At 42.6% G+C, this 20,427-nt stretch overlaps 1 protein-coding gene across 2 annotated transcripts in view; it reads right to left on the bottom strand.

The window, feature by feature from the left end:
* Positions 1-20,427, bottom strand: part of HADHA (hydroxyacyl-CoA dehydrogenase trifunctional multienzyme complex subunit alpha) — a 60,190-nt gene that overhangs the window by 25,600 nt on the left and 14,163 nt on the right. For both annotated transcript variants that reach the window (XM_073624971.1, XM_073624970.1), the window contains exons 2-12: positions 20,293-20,334; positions 20,134-20,204; positions 16,027-16,160; positions 14,391-14,529; positions 11,710-11,829; positions 9,335-9,437; positions 8,587-8,709; positions 6,963-7,081; positions 5,907-5,963; positions 2,813-2,922; positions 1,996-2,130 (exon numbers count right to left, since the gene is read on the bottom strand). In XM_073624971.1, the coding sequence (XP_073481072.1) occupies positions 1,996-2,130; positions 2,813-2,922; positions 5,907-5,963; positions 6,963-7,081; positions 8,587-8,709; positions 9,335-9,437; positions 11,710-11,829; positions 14,391-14,529; positions 16,027-16,160; positions 20,134-20,204; positions 20,293-20,334 (1,153 nt within the window). The remainder of the gene's footprint in view (positions 1-1,995; positions 2,131-2,812; positions 2,923-5,906; positions 5,964-6,962; positions 7,082-8,586; positions 8,710-9,334; positions 9,438-11,709; positions 11,830-14,390; positions 14,530-16,026; positions 16,161-20,133; positions 20,205-20,292; positions 20,335-20,427) is intronic.

The following is a 20,427-nucleotide window of genomic DNA, read 5'->3' as shown; positions in this document are numbered from 1 at the left end:
TTTACAGGGAAAGGTGTTATGGCTGACTGCAAGGTTTTTTATTTTTTTTTTTTAAATAAAATCTGAGCCTATCCTAAACCCTGGTACACACTAATGCCCCGTACACACGGTCGGATTTTCCGACGGAAAATGTGTGATAGGACCTTGTTGGTCGGAAATTCCGACCGTGTGTAGGCTCCATCACAAATTTTCCATCGGAATTTCCGACACACAAAGTTTGAGAGCAGGCTATAAAGTTTTCCGACAACAAAATCCGTTGTCGGAAATTCCGATCGTGTGTACACAAATCCAACGCACAAAGTGCCACGCATGCTCAGAATAAATTAAGAGAGGAAAGCTATTGGCAACTGCCCAGTTTAGAGTCCTGACTTGCGTGTTTTACGTCACCGCGTTCAGAACGATCGGATTTTCCGACAACTTTGTGCGACCGTGTGTATGCAAAACAAGTTTAAGCCAACATCCATCGGAAAAAATCCATGGATTTTGTTGTCGGAATGTCCGATCAATGTCCGACCGTGTGTACGGTGCATAACAGTTTTTTTTTTTCATGTACCCAGCAGGTTGCACAAAAAAACAACAAAAAACTGACAACTCAAGCCAGCCATTGGCTGAAAGTGCTGATCAGGAGTCAGTTGGCTGCTGGTTTGTATGGTGTGTCGGACAGACCGACATACACATGGGCCAAATGGCGGCCTGTTTTTTTTTTGAACCGGCAAATGTCCCATTTGTACCCGGTTTAAGTCGGTCCTCATTAAAATATAATGTAAGAAGGCTATCCTGTAAACCTCTTTTGTTAGGGCAGTGTTAAAATCTAGTTGCAATGAATAATAAAGATCTGCCTGCACAATACAGACGAGGTTAATTATGGCAAAAACAGCTTCCCAGCCCCCCACAAGCAAAGAATTGGTAGGATTTTTCTGGCTGGAGGGTCCAAAACAATGTAGCTTAAAAAAGTAAGCACATTTTTAAATACCGTATTTATCGGCGTATAACACACACCCCAAGTTTAGGAGGGAATTTTAAGGAAAAAAAACTTAAATTTAAATGCCCATCAATGCAGCCTTATCAGTGTCCATCTGCAGCCTTCCTCAGTGTCTTTGCAGCCCTGTGTCATTATTGCAGCCTTCCCAGTGTCTTTGCACCTTGTGTCATTATTGCAGCCTTCCTCAGTGTCTTTGCAGCCCTGTGTCATTATTGCAGCCTTCCCAGTGTCTTTGCACCTTGTGTCATTATTGCAGCCTTCCCAATGTCTTTGCACCTTGTGTCATTATTGCAGCCTTCCCTGTGTCATTGCAGCCTGTGCCATTATTGCAGCCTTGTGTCTTTTAAAATTGGCGCCGATCGACATACACAAAGCCGAGTGTACTTCGGCTAGACTCGGCTCTGCTCACAGTAAGGGGCGGGACTGCGAGAGGAGCCGAGTCCAGCCGAAGTACACTCGACTTTGTGTATGTCGGCTCCGCTCACTCCTCTCCTCACAATCAGTGGAGATCGGCGTATGACACACACCCACAATTTTCCCCTGATTTTAAGGGGAAAAAAGTGCGCGTTATACGCCGATAAATACGGTATTTATTGCAATGTTAATGGGGATGTGTAATAAATATAAAAGTAGGTGTTATATCAATGAATTGCTAATGTGGAAAAACACTTGAAAGTAACACAGTCTGCTCAATAAAGCAATAAAGTGTAAAATAAAGGCGGCATTAGTATCTCCCTAATTCACTCTATTCCATATATATTTAATAGCCATTACACATCCTGCCTTTTAAATGGGAGTGTCCCCATGGTGCCTGGCACTCACAGTGTAACATTACACCATGACTGCAGGGTGCTGTGGGGCATCATTGAAGGCCACAGAGAAGGTGAAAAGGAAGGAGGACCATTGCAGGATAGCAGATTTGAAGAAAATTTTTACAATCTCTTGCACTACCTTCAAAAACGAGAAGCATTTACCTGTATACTGGAGATGAGAAAATGAGAAACTTTCCTTACCCTTTGTAGACCTGCTGCTGTCCTCTGCCCAGACCTTCCACTGTAGTATCTTTCAGAATGGTCTTGATACCTTTATCCACAGAGACTTGAGCGACACCAGCTCCCATCAGACCAGCACCCAAGATGGCCAAATTTCTGGAATAGGAGGGAAGGCTGTTAGAATACTTTATGTACTGCTGTACAGTATAACAATTTTGATAACTGAGGTATATACAGCAATAATGCCAAGCACACTGTTGGATATACAGATAGAAGAAGGATAGAGGGAGTATATACAAAACACAATAGTTATTAAAAACGTATAATCACTGAGAAGTTACACAAAAGTTTCCCTTTAAAGCTGGACGCCAAGCAAGCCGTTAAATATACAGATGAAGTACACATACAGCCATTTCACCTGCCAAAGGATCTGGTATTTTGGTCCATCCAGTCATGGGATTTACTCAGCTTTGACACACAGACCTGTTTGGCAGGACAGGAGACCTGATTTCTCTTTGCTGCAGTTCAGTAACACTTACAGGTCTTGTCCCACCCCCAGCCTGTGATTGGACAGTTAATCAGAGACGCAGCAGATGAATAAACTCTGTCTCTCTGCTCTCTCCCATCACCATGCCCCTTTAACAAAAGGACAGCTGATTGGCTCTTTGAATAGAAAGCCGACAGATAGTTTGTGGAGTGTATGTAACAACCCCAACCCTTCCACCCCCCGCCACTACCATATATAGGGTAGAAGGGTTACAGAAGAAGTCTTAAGACGGCCATAAATGTACATCTTAACTAGGGAAAATACAGATGGCTCTTTGGACCAGAGACTTACTTGACTTCTTTCTGAGGAGCGCCAAATTTATTCTTTTTGCACTGAACCTGTCCATGGTAGAGTCCAATCAGGGCTTTTGATTCGCCGGTCATTGCTAGCTCTCCAAAGTTCTGCAAGAAAAAGGAGAATGAAGGTGAAAAACAGCAGCCACATAATATCAGAACTGGGCAAAAAGACAATAATAATTTTCTATTCTATGTGAAGGGGTAGCAAAAGACAAGTCAGTGTTTACTTATACGGGTACATTCACCCCCCTGCACCAACTGATAGTAGCTACCTTCAGACTTCCATGTATATACTCTGGACAAGGAAGAACCAACCAGTGGCTTTCAAAATATATCCAATTTTTATTTGTATATTTGGGGCATTATAAACATCCAATGCAACCAAGAAAATGTTGCTGGTTTTATACAGTCTAAATTTTTAAAGCTGCACTCCAACCAATAGCTACAATAAATATATAAACTGTTCACCAGCTAGAATATCTCATTCTTTCCAGACAGTTTTAGGATTAACACACTCCTGCCACACTGCATAGCCAGGGGATTGACACCAGCTGTACAGGTAAGGAATACAGTAGTGTCACCTCCTTGCTGTTGACTAGATAGTGAGTAGAAACACATTGATGAAGTCAGTCCTGTAATCTTGCTCACTAGCAGCATTTTCACAGTGTTGGACTATCAATCCTTTAAAACGCTACTTAATATGTGCTGCTGCGCACGCAAGAGATAACCAGAGGACATTATAAAAAAAATTTGAGGTATGCTAGAAATTCAAAAAACATACATATGCAGATTGTGGAGTGTTTATCATTTGCTTATGGATGAATTAAGACACACAATAATGCTGCTATATACACAGCTGTCATAGGCATTAATGTAGCAAACTGATAAAAAACAGGTTGATTTATTGGCATTAGTAGGCTCTTAAAGTGGGGTTCCACCCAAAAAAAAAAACAAAAAATACATGAAAAATCCTAAAAAAAAAAACAAAAAACAAAAAAAATTTGGATATTTTTTTTTTAACTTACCTCTAAATGCCTGTTGCTAGGGGGTCCCTCGTAGTCTGCCCCTTCCAGTGCCTGGGCTGGTGACATCACTTCCCCCTCGGCACAGGAAGGGCTCCGCTCTGCTCCCTCCCTCCTGTCAATAATCTGGGACCCATTACAGGTCCGAGGTGACTGAGCGGCCAATCGCGGCGCCCCTCGCGCATGTGCAGTGGGTGCCAGGCTGTGAAGCCACAGCCCAGCGCCCACAGTTGCAATGCCGGCGCCGCTGAACGGAGGGGGAGACGAGCAGGGCTTCGATCCCCCGCATCGCTGGACCCTGGGACAGGTAAATGTCCAATTAAAAGTCAGCAGCTGCAGTATTTGTAGCTGACTTCATTTTTTTTTTTTGACTGGACCTCGGGTGGAACTCGTCTTTAACCACTTGACCTCCGGAAGTGGTTCATTACCAAAGCATGTTTTTGCTATTCAGCACTGAGCTACTTTAAAGTGGTTGTAAACCCTTACGTCATCGCGGCTCCAGCCAATCACAGCGCCAGAGCCCGCGACACCCGGAAGTAATTCCGGGAGCGATGTTGCCGACTGATGCTGTGTACAAGGACCACTGTGGGGGCTTTGATCTCAGGTGAGTATTACATAATAGCATAGCATACTAGCTCATTATGCCTTTGTCTTGCATGTCTTTTTTTTTTCTATGTGGGTTTACAACCACTTTAACTGGCAATTGCACGGTCATGCATCGATGTACCCAAATGAAATGTATACAATTTCTTTCACACAATTAGAACTTTCTTTTGGTGGTATTTGATCACCACTGGGTTTTTTATTTATTATATAAAAAAAAAAAAAAAAAGGCTGAACATTGTGCAACAAAAGAATAAAAACAGATCCAATAAACTCAAATTTCTTCATAACTTTAGGATGTATTCTGCTACAGTTCTTTGGTAAAAAAATAAATAAACCCAATAACTGTATATTAATTGATTTGGGTGAAAGTTATAGCGTCTGGTAGAGATACTGGAATTTTTATTATTTATACTACTAATGCAAGTTATAGTATCTACAAGCAATGGTATGTATACTGGAATTGACCCAGCTATGACGCTATACTGGTAATGGTGGTGATCGGCAACTTCTAGCGGGACTGTGATAGTGTGGCAGCCAATCTGGCACTAACAGACCCTCGCTGGGAGATACACTGACTAATATCAACAGTGACACTAATAAAGTGATCAGTACACTATATTAATGACACTGGCTGGGAAGGGGTTAACATCAAGGGGTTAAAGAGGTTGTAAACCCCTGAAAAAAAAAAACAAAAACAAAAAAAAAAACCTGCAAGACAAAAAGGCATAATGAGCTAGTATGCATCGCATACTAGCTCATTATGGAAAAGTTACCTTAGAACGATGCTCTGCAGTGCCACCCGCACTCCGCTCCCACTGCCGACATCTTTCACCAAAGTTACTTCTGGGTTCGCGGGCTCCCGTGCTGTGATTGGCTGACGCCACGATGACGTCATCCCTGTGCATGCACATGGGGTGCCACAGGAGCGGGCCCTTTCTTCTGTACTCATGCGCTGATGACGGTCGGCAGCAGCGCATATAGTGAATATCTCCTAAACTGTGCAAGTTTAGGAGATATTTACAGTACCTACAGCTAAGCCTTATTATAGGCTCACCTGTAGGTCCAAGTGGTGTAACAGAGTTTACAAACACTTTAACTGTGCGCTTAATAAATGTAATGTGTGAATTAATGTGCTGCTTTTACCAACAGATCTGGCTGTTTTTTCTTCCTGACAAGAAACAGCCAGATCACTGATCTGTGTACCGAGTCCTGTGTGTTCATAAACACACAGGACTCTGCTGTGATTGGCTACAGACGATCAGCAGGTCTCAGCCATAAATCATTGGCCGGGACGTACTGACAAAATCCCACTGTAACCAGTGACAGCACGAGTTAGCAGTGGGAGCACACGCATGTGTGCCCCTAACCCGGAACAGGCTGGGATGACAGCCTGCCCGTATCGACTGCCCACAGTAAATGTACTGTGGGTGGGCGGGAACTGGTTAACTTCAAACACTTTACCTGTGACTCTGCCAGATATCCAGCCCCAGAACCCTGATCCAATCCAGTCTTCACCACCTGAGAGAGAACATGGAAAAACAGCGTGTCAACTGAGAACTTCAAGAGCGAAATTATGCTTTTATGATGCACATTTATGATCATGTACACAAATATAAGAATACTGCAACTGAAATCAATTTAAAGGTAAATTTCTTACGTATGACTAGAACGTATTTGATTTAAAAAAGCAAACTGTGACCATTTGGGTTTGGCCTCTTCCTTGATGCTATGCAGACCATCGATTCCTGCTTTGCTCACCTTCCCACTGGCTACAGAGTGTAAGATGGCAAAGGCAGCAGGAAGGGGTGGACTAGACAAAGACCGAAAAGAGCTCTGGATACTGTTTATTCCAAAATATGCCACAAAAAATGTAAGGCAGAGAACTTGTTAAAACTTTAAAAGACTTCTGGCAACCCTGGATGGAATTGTACAGTGTCAGCCTGTCAGTGAAGATCAATTATGGGACAAGGTGCAACACGCTCAACTGAACCTCCAAGACATCTGGTGCCCAAACTGCTGGCTGGGGACCACATGTATCCCTTTGGAACTTCTTCTATGAACGTTGAGGGCCCTGCAGACAGTAGTCTATGTTTTGATGCTCACAGAAGCCTATAGTTTCTTTCACACTCTTTTATGCTGTTTATTCCTTTTCTCATTACATTTTTCATGCTTTTTTTTTCTCCTCATCTTTTACAATAAATCTTGCTGAGAGAACAGTCAAATGTGCCACAACAAATTTTTTCTTTAGGCAGCACAAATGCTGATTTGTAAAAGGGATGTAATAGCAGTGGTCTCATCTAATGTGTCTTCAGTATATGACTGGCCCCAGTCCCTAACAACTTATGAAACATAATGTCTTGAAGACATGCCAGAGGGCTCTGACTATCTCCTCTTGCACGTTTGCAGCCCCTGACAGCTTTCCATAGTATTACATATATTATGTGTAGCCCTTTGATGATGGCGGCATTTAAGACCCCCCTATAACAAGTGGACCACCACTAGCCTAGACATGCATACCTCAATGATTTTCAGAGGAGCCGGATAAAGGCCTTTGGTCTGTTTACGGACTTTTTTCTCCACAGTCTTGTAGATCTGCTGCCTTACAAAAGCGATGGACATAATATAGTCTGTGATCTCTGGAAGAGAGAGAGGATGGCACATGTCACTCTTACATGTGAAACATACTCAACAGCGAGTACATATGACACATAAAGAGAGAGTGTAATATGATACAATGCAACAGGCCTACCAAAGAATTCTCTTTTCTTTTTTTTTTTTTAACACTTTATTTTATGCCGATTTTTCATAGAGACTTTAACATAAGCCAACACATGAGCCTTGCGACATAAAATACCACAAAAAAAAATAAAATCCATCCTGTCTATTGAAAAGGAGACTCATCAAGACCAAGGATCAAGTGGCAAAATACAGAGCACATGCATATCATCTGTGAATTTTAACAGCAAGAAAAACAAAATTTGATTACATAACTGAGATACAACATAACATCACAAAGAAGTGATCAGAAAAAAAAAACAAAAAAACAAAAACAAAAAAACACACAGGAAAAAAAAAAAGAGAAAAAGGGGTGGCGAGAGGGGCAATCTTAGTCTTCCAGTTGAACGGCTGAGATATATTCGATTGAGCAAGTAAATGGAGTCCAGCGAGGCTGTTATAGTCTCCATTAAGTAAATTTCATTAATTTTAGTAAACCACATGGAGAGTGATGGGGAAGTAACCTGTTTCCAGAGAGGCGGTATGCATGCCCGGGCAGCATTCACCAAGTGGATCACCAGAGAATTTTTATATAGTTTCCTAGATAGGTCAGAGTGGTGCAGAAGATACCTGGCTGGGTCACCCCCCAAATCAACATCCGTCAACGGTTTGATAGTCCCTCTAACTTGAGACCAGAAGTTAGTCAGCTTACTACATGACCAGAATATATGCAAGATTGATCCTTCCTCCTCCTTGCAACGCCAGCAAGCAATAGTCGATGCAGGGTAGAGCTTACCCAAAAGGGATAGAACCCTGTACCATCGGGTAAAAATTTATAACCCAATTCTTGTTATTTGCTTGCCCTTGAGGAGTGGTGAGCTAAGTACATAATATGGTCATGCTGTTCTGCCGACAACTCCCTGCCCAAATCTCATTCCCACTTAAGGAGATACGGAGGAACAAAAGAATCAACTGGTCGGCTTAGAAGTTTATGGGTACCAAAGAATTTTATTCTCTCCACAACCATTTGGAGACTCTATTGGTGAGATTTCTGTGCCGCAATCTTTGGTCTGCACACCTGCTGTGGCCAGAACAATGGGTTCCTGCTCTGCCTGTTTAATCTCTTTAAGACAGCCACAGACAGAGCAAATTTCTTTTCTGCAACCACAGTAGAACACAGTGCTTATTGGTAGCGGCTATAACAGCTGCTAGCAATAATCACATGTAAAATCCAGCAGGCTCATTACACCCAAGTTGATCGATTGATCAACTTGGGTACATTCAGCCTGTCCATACAAGTTTCGAATATCGGCCAGATCCTGCTGAACCGGCCGAGATTTGACCCAGCTTTAGTTTGATATCATGGAGAAAGAATCAAAACTGTGAAAACTGAAAGCTTCCGGGTAAGCGAACACCCAGTTCTTACTTGCTATCAGCCCCTTCTGCTTCTTCAGGGAGATTTGCTTGTTGGCGATCCCTCTGGCAAAGCCCACAGCAACTTCTTCCAGATATTCCATAGTTCGCTCTTCAGGGCTTTTCAAACCAGGTCCTGATAGAAGTTAAAAAAAAAAAGACAAGTTAAAATGCTTGCTGCACTTCCCAAGGCCCAGAAACTGGGTGATAGCTATCAATTGAATACAAGAGACTAGGGCTGGGAGATTTTCTTAAAAAAAAAAATCTTCGATTCTCTTAAAAAAAACTCGATTCACGATTCGAATCGAGTTTTTTTTTTTTTTGGAAATCACGCCGGTCCCGAGGCGCTGCGGGCATGAGCTTTTAGGCGAGGCCACGGCTTCGGCCTAGTCCGCGGCGTCCGGCCTCGCGGACTAGGCCGAAGCCGCGGCCTCACCTAAAAACTCCTTGCCCGCAGTTCTTCAGGCCCGCGCGGTGTCCGCGCCGGTCCGGAGGCGCTGCGGGCATGAGTTTTTAGGCGAGGCCGCGGCTTCGGCCTAGTCCGCGGCGTCCGGCCGTAGCCGCGGACTAGGCCGAAGCCGCGGCCTCGCCTAAAAACTCATGCCCGCAGCGCCTCCGGACCGGCGCGGTGAAAAAAAAAAAATCTAAAAAAATCGATTTGCCTAAATTTTGAATCGATTTGACCTCTCAACTCGATTCAAGATTTAAATCGATTTTTTCCCAGCCCTACAAGAGACCACAGTTTTGTCACGAGGACTCACCCAGGGGATCCACAAGTTGATCTACAAGACCCATCTTCTTGGCACGGTCAGCACGAATGTTTCTGCCAGTCAGCATCATGTCAAAAGCAGCTGGTATGCCAACCTTGGAAGAAATGACAAGAAGCATTACAACAGGTACAGACTTCTCCAACGTAAAGCCGTCCAAAAAAAAAAAAAAAAAAGGGTTTTTTGACTTGTCTAATAAATCCTTTTTGGGGAGTACATTAAAGGTCACAGGAAAGTTTATTCCTGGACTATTAGGTTATAATGCTCCACCTACAAGTGACTGAACATGGGAAAATAGCAAAGCTTGAGACCGCTGAGCATAATCCCCAACACTTCTGGTGGACTGGGCTTTCACAGGAAAGGAAGGAACCCTACCTTTTATATAGTAATGACCGACTAATGATTTGCCTAAACCACCTAGCAATTATGGATCGGGAGAAAGCCTGTCCCCTTTTGGAAGCCTTCAGGCAATACAAACAGGGTGTCAGGTTGAGGGGTAGACTTGCACAGCCCTAACCACATCCAAGCAGTGGAGAGCAATCTCCTTAGGATGTTTTGGATCCAGACAAAAAGAGGGCAACACTATGTCCTGTTTCACATGAAACACCAAGACCCCTTTAGACAGGAAGCAAATGCATTGGTCTCAACACAACCTTGTCCTTCTGAAGTACAGAAAAAGGCTCCTTACAGACTAAAGCCATAAGCTCAAACACCCTGAATAAAGGCAATACCCACAATAAAGGCAACCTGATGTGACATGAGAGGGAAGAGAAATCTCTCAAATGGGTTCAAACTGAGGCCTCAATGACCAGCACCCCCAGATTTAGGGCCCAAGGAGTTAGCAAAGAGTGTACTGGTGTGTCAATGTAAGCTCAAAGGCTCTGCTCAAGGAGTAAGCCGCCAGTTGTCTTGCCTCATTTAAGTGTTTTCATTGTGTTCTCTGCTATGTCACTTCGTAACGATCATGTGCCCAGTAAATTTCAGTGATTGATAATGGTAAAGCTGATCTCCAGGCAGATCCAAAAGAAAAAAAACTTAAAAGCGGCAGCCTGAAAGCTGAAAGGTAATGTCATAATGTGCTATGCGCTGCATCGCATACTGGCACATTATGTGAAACTTACCTGAAAACAAAGCATTCCAGCACCGAGCTGTCACCGCTGCAGGCGCTTCCATCCTCACCCGGTCTTCCTTCTGTGCCTGTGGACTCCAGCTGTGTGACTGGCCGGAGCCGCAATGACGTCACTCCCACACACGTGCACGTGGGAGCTGCCATGTGTGGCACAGAACTCTGAAGGAAGGGCCCAGGTGGCTTTTCGTTCAGAGCGCATTCACCAGTGATGTCACTGGCTGCATGTACAGTAAACATTTCCTAAACGGTGCACATTTAGAAGATATTTACAATGCCTATTGGAAAACCAATAGAGGTAACAGTCAGAGATGGGAGTTTACTCCCACTTTAAAGCAGCTCTGAATTTACTTATACATCAAATTTTTTAAATGCAAGCCACACGTGTAAAGCCACATGGGCTTTACACTGGGAAATACATGGGTTGAATTTAGAAAATCATAACTAAGAGTTTCCCTTCGCATTTCGCACGATTAGTGAACCTGCTGCAACAGCCGATTTTCGTGCGGCCATTAAATTTGATTGATTGGGCATGGTGGCAATTTTTCGAAAAATGAACGCATTTCTAGTCAACGATGGGAGGATCATGCGAGAAATATAAAAATTGAAAAAGAAATGTGCATGCGCCGTGTCCTGGAAAGAAAAGAAGATTCCCAGCCATGAAAATTCTTTTCTGTAGCAACATGAGGTGAAATTGAAGGCTTGGCTGGTCGAATTTCGAAATAAACGGTGGCACCATCGGATCACAAAACGCACAAAATTTCTGATTTTCTAAAGGAAAATTTGTTCAGAATGTGTTTGGCCTGCATTACTGACTTTAATTTACCTTTTGCAGCACAACTCATACTAGGAAAGGAAGAGGTAGGATTGGGCCCCAATCAGGTATGAGACACGCAAATATGCTAATAAACAGGTTGATAGGAAGCGAGCGCAGAATGACAGAATGATGATCTCAGCAGTCTGCAGCTTCTCATTTCACTGTCCAGCCACAGGGGGAGAGAAGACCAGCAAGTGTTAATTAACTGCAGGGCTGTGCAGTGGAGCAGAGATATGCAAATCTTTAGTTGTATAGGAGTTCAGATTTAACTGTTCATTTTGGTATTACAATTCATGTTAAATTAGGCCACCTGCTGTCTTCAGGCAGACCCTGTGTGATAGGCTTATAGTGAGGATTACCAGGGCCTTTAATATCTGCCCATAGTTTCAATTTAAAATCAACATACCCTGCATAACAGACACTTACCATCTTGGGCAGCCTCTGAGTGCCCCCAGCTCCTGGTAACAACCCCAGGAGGACCTCTGGGGCACCTAGAACCGTCTTTTTGTCTTTTGTAGCCACACGGTATTGGCAAGCAATGGCCACCTGGAAACAATCAAGAAATTAGTTCTGGACATAACATGCACACAATTTGAAACAATTCCATTATTTAAAGTGATACTAAAGCCTCCTATTTTTTTTTTTTCCCTTTAAAAAAAAACTAAAAAGTTATACACTTACCTGCTCTGTGCAGTTGGTTTTGCACAGAGCAGCCCCGATCCTCCTCTTCTCGGGTCTCTCTTTGGCGCTCCTGGCCCCTCCCTCCTGGTGAGTGCCCCCACAGCAAGCAGCTTGCTATGGGGCACCTGAGCCGAACTGCAGCTTCGTGTGTATATTCAGACATGCAGCTGTGGGGCCTGTCCCTTTCTCTTCTCATTGGATGACTGACAGCAGCTGGAGCCAATGGTGCCGCGCTGCTGTCTCAGCCAATGAGGGGAGTCCCGGACAGCCGAGACACTCCTACAACATCGCTGGCTAAAGAAGGGCTCAGGTGAGTATTAGGGGGACCGAGAGGGTTTGCTGTGTGCAGAAGGCTTTTTAATCCTAATGCAAATAATGTATTAAGATAAAAAAAACTTCCTTTACAAACACGTTAAGATGAATATAAATGCATGTTTTTAAAACAGTCATGTTTACCGTCTTGCCTACCAAAAAATTCAGCATGGCCAGTCTTGTGATATACACACTTCTGATACACAGCACAGTTAAACAGGTGACGTATGTCTTTCCTGAACTGCTGGAGCTCTGGTCCCCAATAAGTCCATAAGGAATCCCCAAGTATACCGACTTGATATGAATAGTGGAGTCCTATGCTAACTATAACACAAAAGGGTTGTCAGTGATGACTACAAGACTGCCAGAGAGAGCACCAGTATACTAAAACCGGGAATACCTACGTTCATTGGCTAACCAGATAGACTTCCAGGAGTTTCAATATTTGGTCTGAATCTACCAGTAGCTGTTGACAGTAGAAAGATTTATAGCCAAGAGAAAAGACATATCCATTCTCCTGAGGATACTAAGCAAAATTGTGCTGGCATCAGTGTTAATTTCGTAGACTAAAATATTTTAGTCAGTATTAATTTAGTCGACGAAAATACTACTCGGGGCCAGTTCACATCATAGAAATGCAGTCCGGATGCGTTCCAGATGCTTTTCTGCAGGCGCGTTTTCAATGCGTTTTTGATGTAGTCCAGTCCATTTTCCCCCCCTCTTTTTTCTTGACCTTCAATATGGACATGTGTGTTCCAGTGCGTTTAGGTGCATCTTTTATGCTTTTTACAGCGTTCCAGTAAAGTCCAGTGCAGAAAAAATGCAGCATGTTCTACTTTTTTTTCTGGAACTGGAAGCACTGGTGTGAACTATGCCATTAAAAAACCATATAAAACTTACTTTCCATGTGTTTTTGATGCAGAAAAAAAAAAAAAAATGCACTGGACTGCATGTGGTGTGAACTGACCCTCAATACGAAAACAATTTAGAGGACTAAAATACGACTAAAATCAAAATGGCATTTTAGTCAAAAGACTAAAACTAAACCGAATTTATATTACGGCTAAATAAAAAAAAAAAAATCCCAATAAGTGTTTGATTGGTTTGCACAAAAGTTATAGCGCTTACAATCTATGGGATACCCTGTTTCCCCGAAAATAAGACCTAGCGTGATTGTCAGTGATGGCTGCAATATAAGCCCTACCCCCAAATAAGCCCTACCCTGTTTCCCCGAAAATAAGCCCTACCCTGAAAATAAGACCTACAAGGACTTTAACTAGGGCATATTTGGTGGGTAGGGTTTATATTGCAGCCATCACCGACAATGACGCTAGGTCTTATTTTCGGGGAAACAGGGTATATATATATATATATATATATATATATATACACTGGAATTTTTACTTTTTTTCTCAACACTAGTAATGGCGGCGATCAGCGACTTACAGCGGGACTACGATATTACAGTGGACAATCTGACACTTTTGACACAGTGGGAACCACTGACACTAATCAGTACTAAAAATATACACTGTACTGACACTGGCTGGGAAGGGGTTAAACATCTAGGGGGATCAAAGCGTTAAAGGTGTGCCTAACCAGTGTTTGTGTACTGTTTGTGCTGCTTTTACCAAGAGAAGTGCTGGATTTTATTCCCTGCCTAGCAGGGAAATAAAACCCAGCACATCTCTGCTGACAGGGATGTTGTTTACATAGGCAGAGCTCCGTCCAGCGTTTCTCCTCGCCGATCAGTGGGTGGCGGCGGACATTCATTGGCCGGCACCTGCTGATACTAATCACAGCAGAAGTGACACATACACCCCCTACCCAGAAGAGCAGAAATATATATATATATATATATATATATATATATATATATATATATATATATATATATATATATATATATATATATATATATATATATACACACACACACACACACACATACATACATACATATATACACATACACACACACACACACACACACACCATGTAGCAGTAAATCTGGTATAGGGCAGTCTACAAGTGATTAATCTAAAGTACTATATCCCACACTCACCAAAAATAAGACATTACACATCTCATTCTAGCTCAGACTTTACACCCACCTCCAGGCCTCCTCCCAAGCACGATCCATTGATTGCAGCCACTATGGGTTTTGGGGACTTTTCAAGTTTTTCAAACATTTTCTGACCCTCGGCAGACAACTGCGAGACTTCTTGTGCACTGTTACAGGATTCAATCATGCTGAAAGAAAAAGACTCAATACGTCATGAACAGAGCAACTTAACTTGCTCACAGTTTGGCAGGAACACATTACAAAGCTTTAGACGAAGTTTGAAAACTACAGCTTGTATATCTAAAGTCAATTTTATTTAAAGTCCAACTCCAGACACTTGACCTTACCCAGGTTAAATCAGTTAAAATAAAATTCCTTTGCCCTAAAAATGCACCTTTTTGTCAAGTAGGCTTTTTCTACATCTGTCAAACCTTCTGGTTTACTAAGGGGGACAGTGCAGCAGATCTCAGCATCTAATTAGAGTGCAGATGTGAGTGCACCCTAATGCTAGCCATACACTGTACAAAAAATCGTTCAAACTTGTTTTTCAATAACGAACACTCGGCCTTGGGAGAAAATGAGAGTGCCATCATCATTTAGATCAATAAATCGTTCAATGGACATAAATTAATCCTTTTTTTTTTGTCCCTTTAGGCACATTTGTGCAGTGCAAAAAGTTACATTTTTAAACGACGAGAAACACATTAACCTTTCAATTTATTGTTTGGCAGAATTTTCCAACCTGTTCCTTCGATTTTTCGGCTCTGAAAAGTTAAAACTGATTTTCTATTTGTGCCCATTAACTGGACAAAGAGCCAATGAACGGTCCAAATGACAGATTTTCTAACGATTTTTCAGCTAGCGTATGGCCAGCATAAGAGGAGAGAGAGAAAGCCATTACTGAAATGTGTCCCATTGGCAGATATTCCCCGATTATCCTATCAAATATTTGCTACATTCTGTCCTGCCGATAGTGGTCACCAGGTCAGATATGGGGGTACTAATTTTTGTTTTGAATATAAAAGAATTCTTAAAGGGCAAGAACAAACAACGCTGTTAATTAATGTTATAGGAAAGAAACTGTTATAGTAATGGTTTGTACAAACATTTCACTGCTAGACTTGCTTTGAAATATAAATTTTGGGGTACAGAGGAGTTTGTGGGATTTTTAAGGTGCAAGATATAGTGATCTCAAAGAATATTCAACAATATTTATTTAAACAAAGATAAACTTGTCTAAAAACAATTATGGGAAGTACATAGAACATCGTTTTTATGGATACAGCACTTTAGATGGAGTTCCCAACATGTTTCACCCACATCCTGGGCTTCCTCAGGGGATGCTGTCCATTTGGGGTACAAGCCTTCTAATAAAGAGAAATATTTTGTGTAGGGTGACCATGCAAAGATCAGATTCTGGCCGAATCTGGGCATTATCTGCAATGAATGTAATAAACGTTTTCAACTATCAGAGCCCAAAAATTGTCAAGTTCAATAGAAAATCTCTGCGCCAACAGGCACAGATTCTTACCCCCAGGGAACACTACTTCTGTTTATGCATTACAAATCCCAACAAGGCAGTGATGTGTTTGAGGATCAGAAAAAAAAAAAAAAGACACCACTGGCCTAAAAGGAGGCCTAGCAAAGTCTAAACAACCAATTCCATCTGAAAAGGCATCTCTCACTTGATATCGGCCCCAGCGATGAAGCAGCCTGGTTTGCTGGAGATCAGGACGGCACTTTTTACAGCATCATTGGCCCAGACTTCATTCATGACATCACCAAATTCACTCTGCACTTGCTTGGACAGTGTGTTCACCTGCACAGTACACCAGAAACAGCATTTTAGAGTGATTAGCATATAACATTATATTTTAGAACATTAAGTAGTACATGGTTTAAACGTCTATAAGAGCAGTTTGCGGTCTAGTCATTGACAGGAACTTTGACACTTACAGAGAAGTCATCATCTAAGGCAGACCATACATTAAGCATTTCTTTCCTTCAACATTGTGTTGATGGGGGAATCCCTCCCACTGCACTGTTATCTTCTGACAGTGGGAGGTTGCCCCGCCTGTCAGAAAACCATGATCACTGCTGCTAGCTATAGCCAACCCCAGCCAGCAGCATTAACTGCAAGAAAAAAAAAAAAAAAAAAAAGGCTGGTTGTACTGCAAATCAATAGATCAACTTCAGTACTACCAGCCTGCTCATATATAGATCAAAATTTGTCCAGTTCATTGGAACCGGCTGAATTTAGATTACCTATGGCAGGCCTATTGTCACCAGTATTGAACACTACTCTGGTGGGCACAAATTATTGCAGTGCATTGCAGAGCACTACCCCCCCCCCTCCCCTTCAGTTTTATTCTGTCTTATATATTGAAAGGGAATATATTTCTACTGTTTTAACTAGCTGTATAAAAAGGAAACTTCAATCTATAATTATAATATACTGAACTTTGTAAAATAACCACTAGATGGCACTAAATATATATTCTGCCAATACCAAGTTGAAATTCCCAGCCATTAGCCTAATTAAACTCCAAGATTTGGTGACATTTAACACAAGCGGGAGCCCGATTACCTTAGTCTCTGAAGGATATAAAAAAAAAACTAATCTGCATGATCCCTCCCCATTCCGAAGTCCACTGATTGGTGGACGAAACGCGTCAACCAAGTGACGTCATCACGTCATTCAACCTGGAACTGGAGCCCGTATGCACCTATGCCGACCCACAGCCATCTGAACACTGGCATTAGCTGGGTCGGCTTTTCATTTGGCACTTGAAAGCGGAGACAGCACTATAAGTGCTACCTGCAGAAAAATCACGAGCAACTATAACAACTTGACTAATTTAGTCACCAGCTAATTGAAACAAGCATTTGAAACATGGACAAGTCGAAGCAATCGTGGAGAGCGAAGCAGTAACAGTGTAGCGGAAAAATCTTCCGCAGCTTTCACTGGAATTGCTGAATTTCTCTTCATTTTCTACTGTCATTGCTCGTTTGTTCCACAAGTATGTTACAAACTCTATCTATATGATTGCTGCCTTATGACATCCCTCAACACTGATAGCCTACTCAGACACTATGGAAATTAATAACTTCATTAATAAGGAAACCACAAGCCACCGGTGAGTCAGTGAGTTTTTTTTTACCCCTGAACTTTTGGTTTATACCGCTTTTTTTTTTGATAAATATAGAAATGCCCACTCCTCTGGACTGACACCCACCCATCAAAGCATTTTGACATTTGCATAACTCATCCCAAGAGACAACCCACTGCTTGCATCGGGGCCGAGGGCTCTTGGGAGGACTATTGAGACAGGGTGTTGGGATGTTTTTAGGAAGAGATGTACAGAATTCTGCTGGCTTCTCCCATCTGTCATGATCTGCCCCAATTGCATAAAGAAACACAGTAACCCAGTGAGGACATCACTGGGTTTAAAATCAAATATGCAATCAATATTTCAAGGAGATGACACCATTGTAGGTACTGAATCTAATAAAAGCAGGTGGGGGGGGTCACTGTCAAAAAGGAAGAACTTTTGTTTAAGCCGAACCACTGACTGGATGGCTCTACCTACGCACCACCCCTTCACATTTCGCAATATAACCCCTGCCAAGGCTTACACGAGCTGCCAAAGGGTAATCTGCTGCCACAAAAAGTACAAGGTCTTTCAATATCCAGAAAGAGTGCAACATCGCTTAGGTTGTGGATAAGGATTTCCTCGTGGGCGCTGACCCCGGCTCACCACCGTCAATAGTAATTAAAGGAAAAATTGGTCACACACCATGGAAGGAAGAACTTTTGTAGAATAATTACTGTATTGTCAAAGTGCAAAGGACGTAAACAGGACGTTACAGGAACATTGGAAGACCGGTTTCAGATGGATAACTTGTGCTTGTTCACAACAAAAAGAGGTCTTTCAATAGGACTAGCTAATAAAATCGGATGTAAGATATAAAACGATGTAAACTTCAATTAAAGCCTAGATGGAATTCAATTTTCCCAGTTCAGCAGGGACAACTGAATTTCGATCCATCTATGGCCGCTCCCCCTCCACAGAAGTTGACAGAAGTGTGTGAATATGAGGTAGATGGGGCCCTGCCACTTTCTCCATCCTCTGCCTGTGGCCCCCTTGCAGCCAATATGGATCCTATCAGCTGCAGCAAGGAGAGAGGAGCCCATACCTCAATAGTTGTACATGCCTTCAAGCAATATGGGCAGGGCAGTGGATAAGGGGGTGCCACCGGTCCTGTACGAGGCCCAGGCATTAGGGTGAATATGTGGGCAGGGAGGGCAATTACAGCTGAAAGCTGGCGGCTTCTTCTCTTCCTCCCACCGGCTTTCGGCTGCTGCAGAGAGCCATACAGGAGACTGGTTCCAGTAATTGCCTCCCTGCCATACCGATCACCCTCACTCTGCACCATGATTTCCCCCTGCTACCCTGTGTACTCCCCAGCCCCACAGTGCTGCCGGATTCCCTCTTCTCCTTCCTGCCAGGACAGAATAGGATCCTTTTCGATGGACAGCAGAGGAAGGGTCCGGTAAAATATATAATTTACCAGCCCCTTCCTTTCCTGAATGATCACAATGAGTGAATGGTACCGATCACTCACTGTATTCATCCATAACTGAAGCATAGTAAATTGTGTTTATTTGGAGGGGGGACTGTCGGGTTGGCTGTATGGGGCCCCGTGGTTTCTAACAGCAGCCCTGAATATGGCCGTGGTCCGACTTCATATTTTGCCATCCATGTGTGAAAGGAAGTGACATCGTCACAAGGCCACGAGGATGCCAGAGACAGTCCATGTGCTCCCTGCACAAGGGCCACCATTTTTGAAGAGCACTCCTGTGTTCCAGCCCAACAGGTACACAAAAGACATGGTTCCACTCCTTACTGATAACCCCCAGGCAGCAATCTCCTCTTCCCCGAGTGGGATTGCTTGGGACAGTTTGCTGTGAGATCCCTCAGCAACCAATCATAGTAAAACGATAAATGAAACCCATACGAGCTTCTGGTGATAATGAGTAACCCCAAAGCCCCTGCCTTGTTTTTTTTTTTTTTTAATACAAAACAAAAAAAAAAAAAAAAAAAAAAAAAAAAAAGGTGACAATACTCAGTAGGCCCCTGTACCCGGCATGATAGCCAAAAAAAAAAATGGGGATGTGTCCTATCTAACTGAAAACTTGGAAGCATGCCAGGACTTTTAAAGATAAAAAGTTGATCATGTGTTTCCTGGTGGGAGGAGCCTCTCTCTCTCTCTCTATCTCATGCAAGCTATGTTGGAAGATGACTTGGTGGTGGGGGGGGGGGTTGGTGAAAGTTTTCAACGGAAACGTTGGAAAACTTTTGGTCGATTGCTAATCAGTGTATGCTGACAGTGGAGTCCTAGGCTGGCCATACATTATACAATTTTCTTGTACATTTTTCTTTTAGATTTACCAAAACCATATAATATGAGGTCAAATCTAAACACTTTCAATTTGTATGCAATCAGGCAGGCCCTTGCACTACATAGTTGAAGGTAAATCTAAAGAGAATTGAATAAGAAAATTGTATAGTGTATGGCCAGCCCTACTGTCAGAATACAATGTGAAGGTGGGGAGGATTATTTTAACCACCATATTTGCGTGAATGTGGGGGAATTTTTTTCCTTTTGTTTTTTTTTTTCGTTTGACCCGCTGGCTGAACAAAAAATAAATAAAGGATTCATTTATGGGCAGCTTTAGGATCAGAAAAGACAACTCCAAATGGACAGATTATGTGGAGTCTACGTTATACCTTAGAATTTGGGGTGTTAAAGCGGACAACGGCCACATCTTTTTTGACTTCGTAGTTCACATGCGTTCTTGCTGCAATGACATAATACAGATAGTAGCATTATACAGTGAGCTGCGATTCCCTCAGAACACAAGACAAAAAACACGGCGTGCGACTTACAAAGCATGGCGGATGATGTTGACAGCGATCGGCAGGTGAAGCCTGTAAACAAAAAAAAAAAAACAAGATCAAACAGTGAAAAGATGTTTATAACAGAAACATATAAAACCATGCAATGGACGGAACTAGAAGTCC

The sequence above is a fragment of the Aquarana catesbeiana genome, linkage group LG04 (genome assembly GCF_042186555.1).
Source record: "Aquarana catesbeiana isolate 2022-GZ linkage group LG04, ASM4218655v1, whole genome shotgun sequence".
Lineage (NCBI taxonomy): Eukaryota > Metazoa > Chordata > Amphibia > Anura > Ranidae > Aquarana > Aquarana catesbeiana.
The sequence above is the reverse complement of the archived record's forward strand: the minus strand, read 5'-3'. Positions and strand labels throughout refer to the sequence as shown.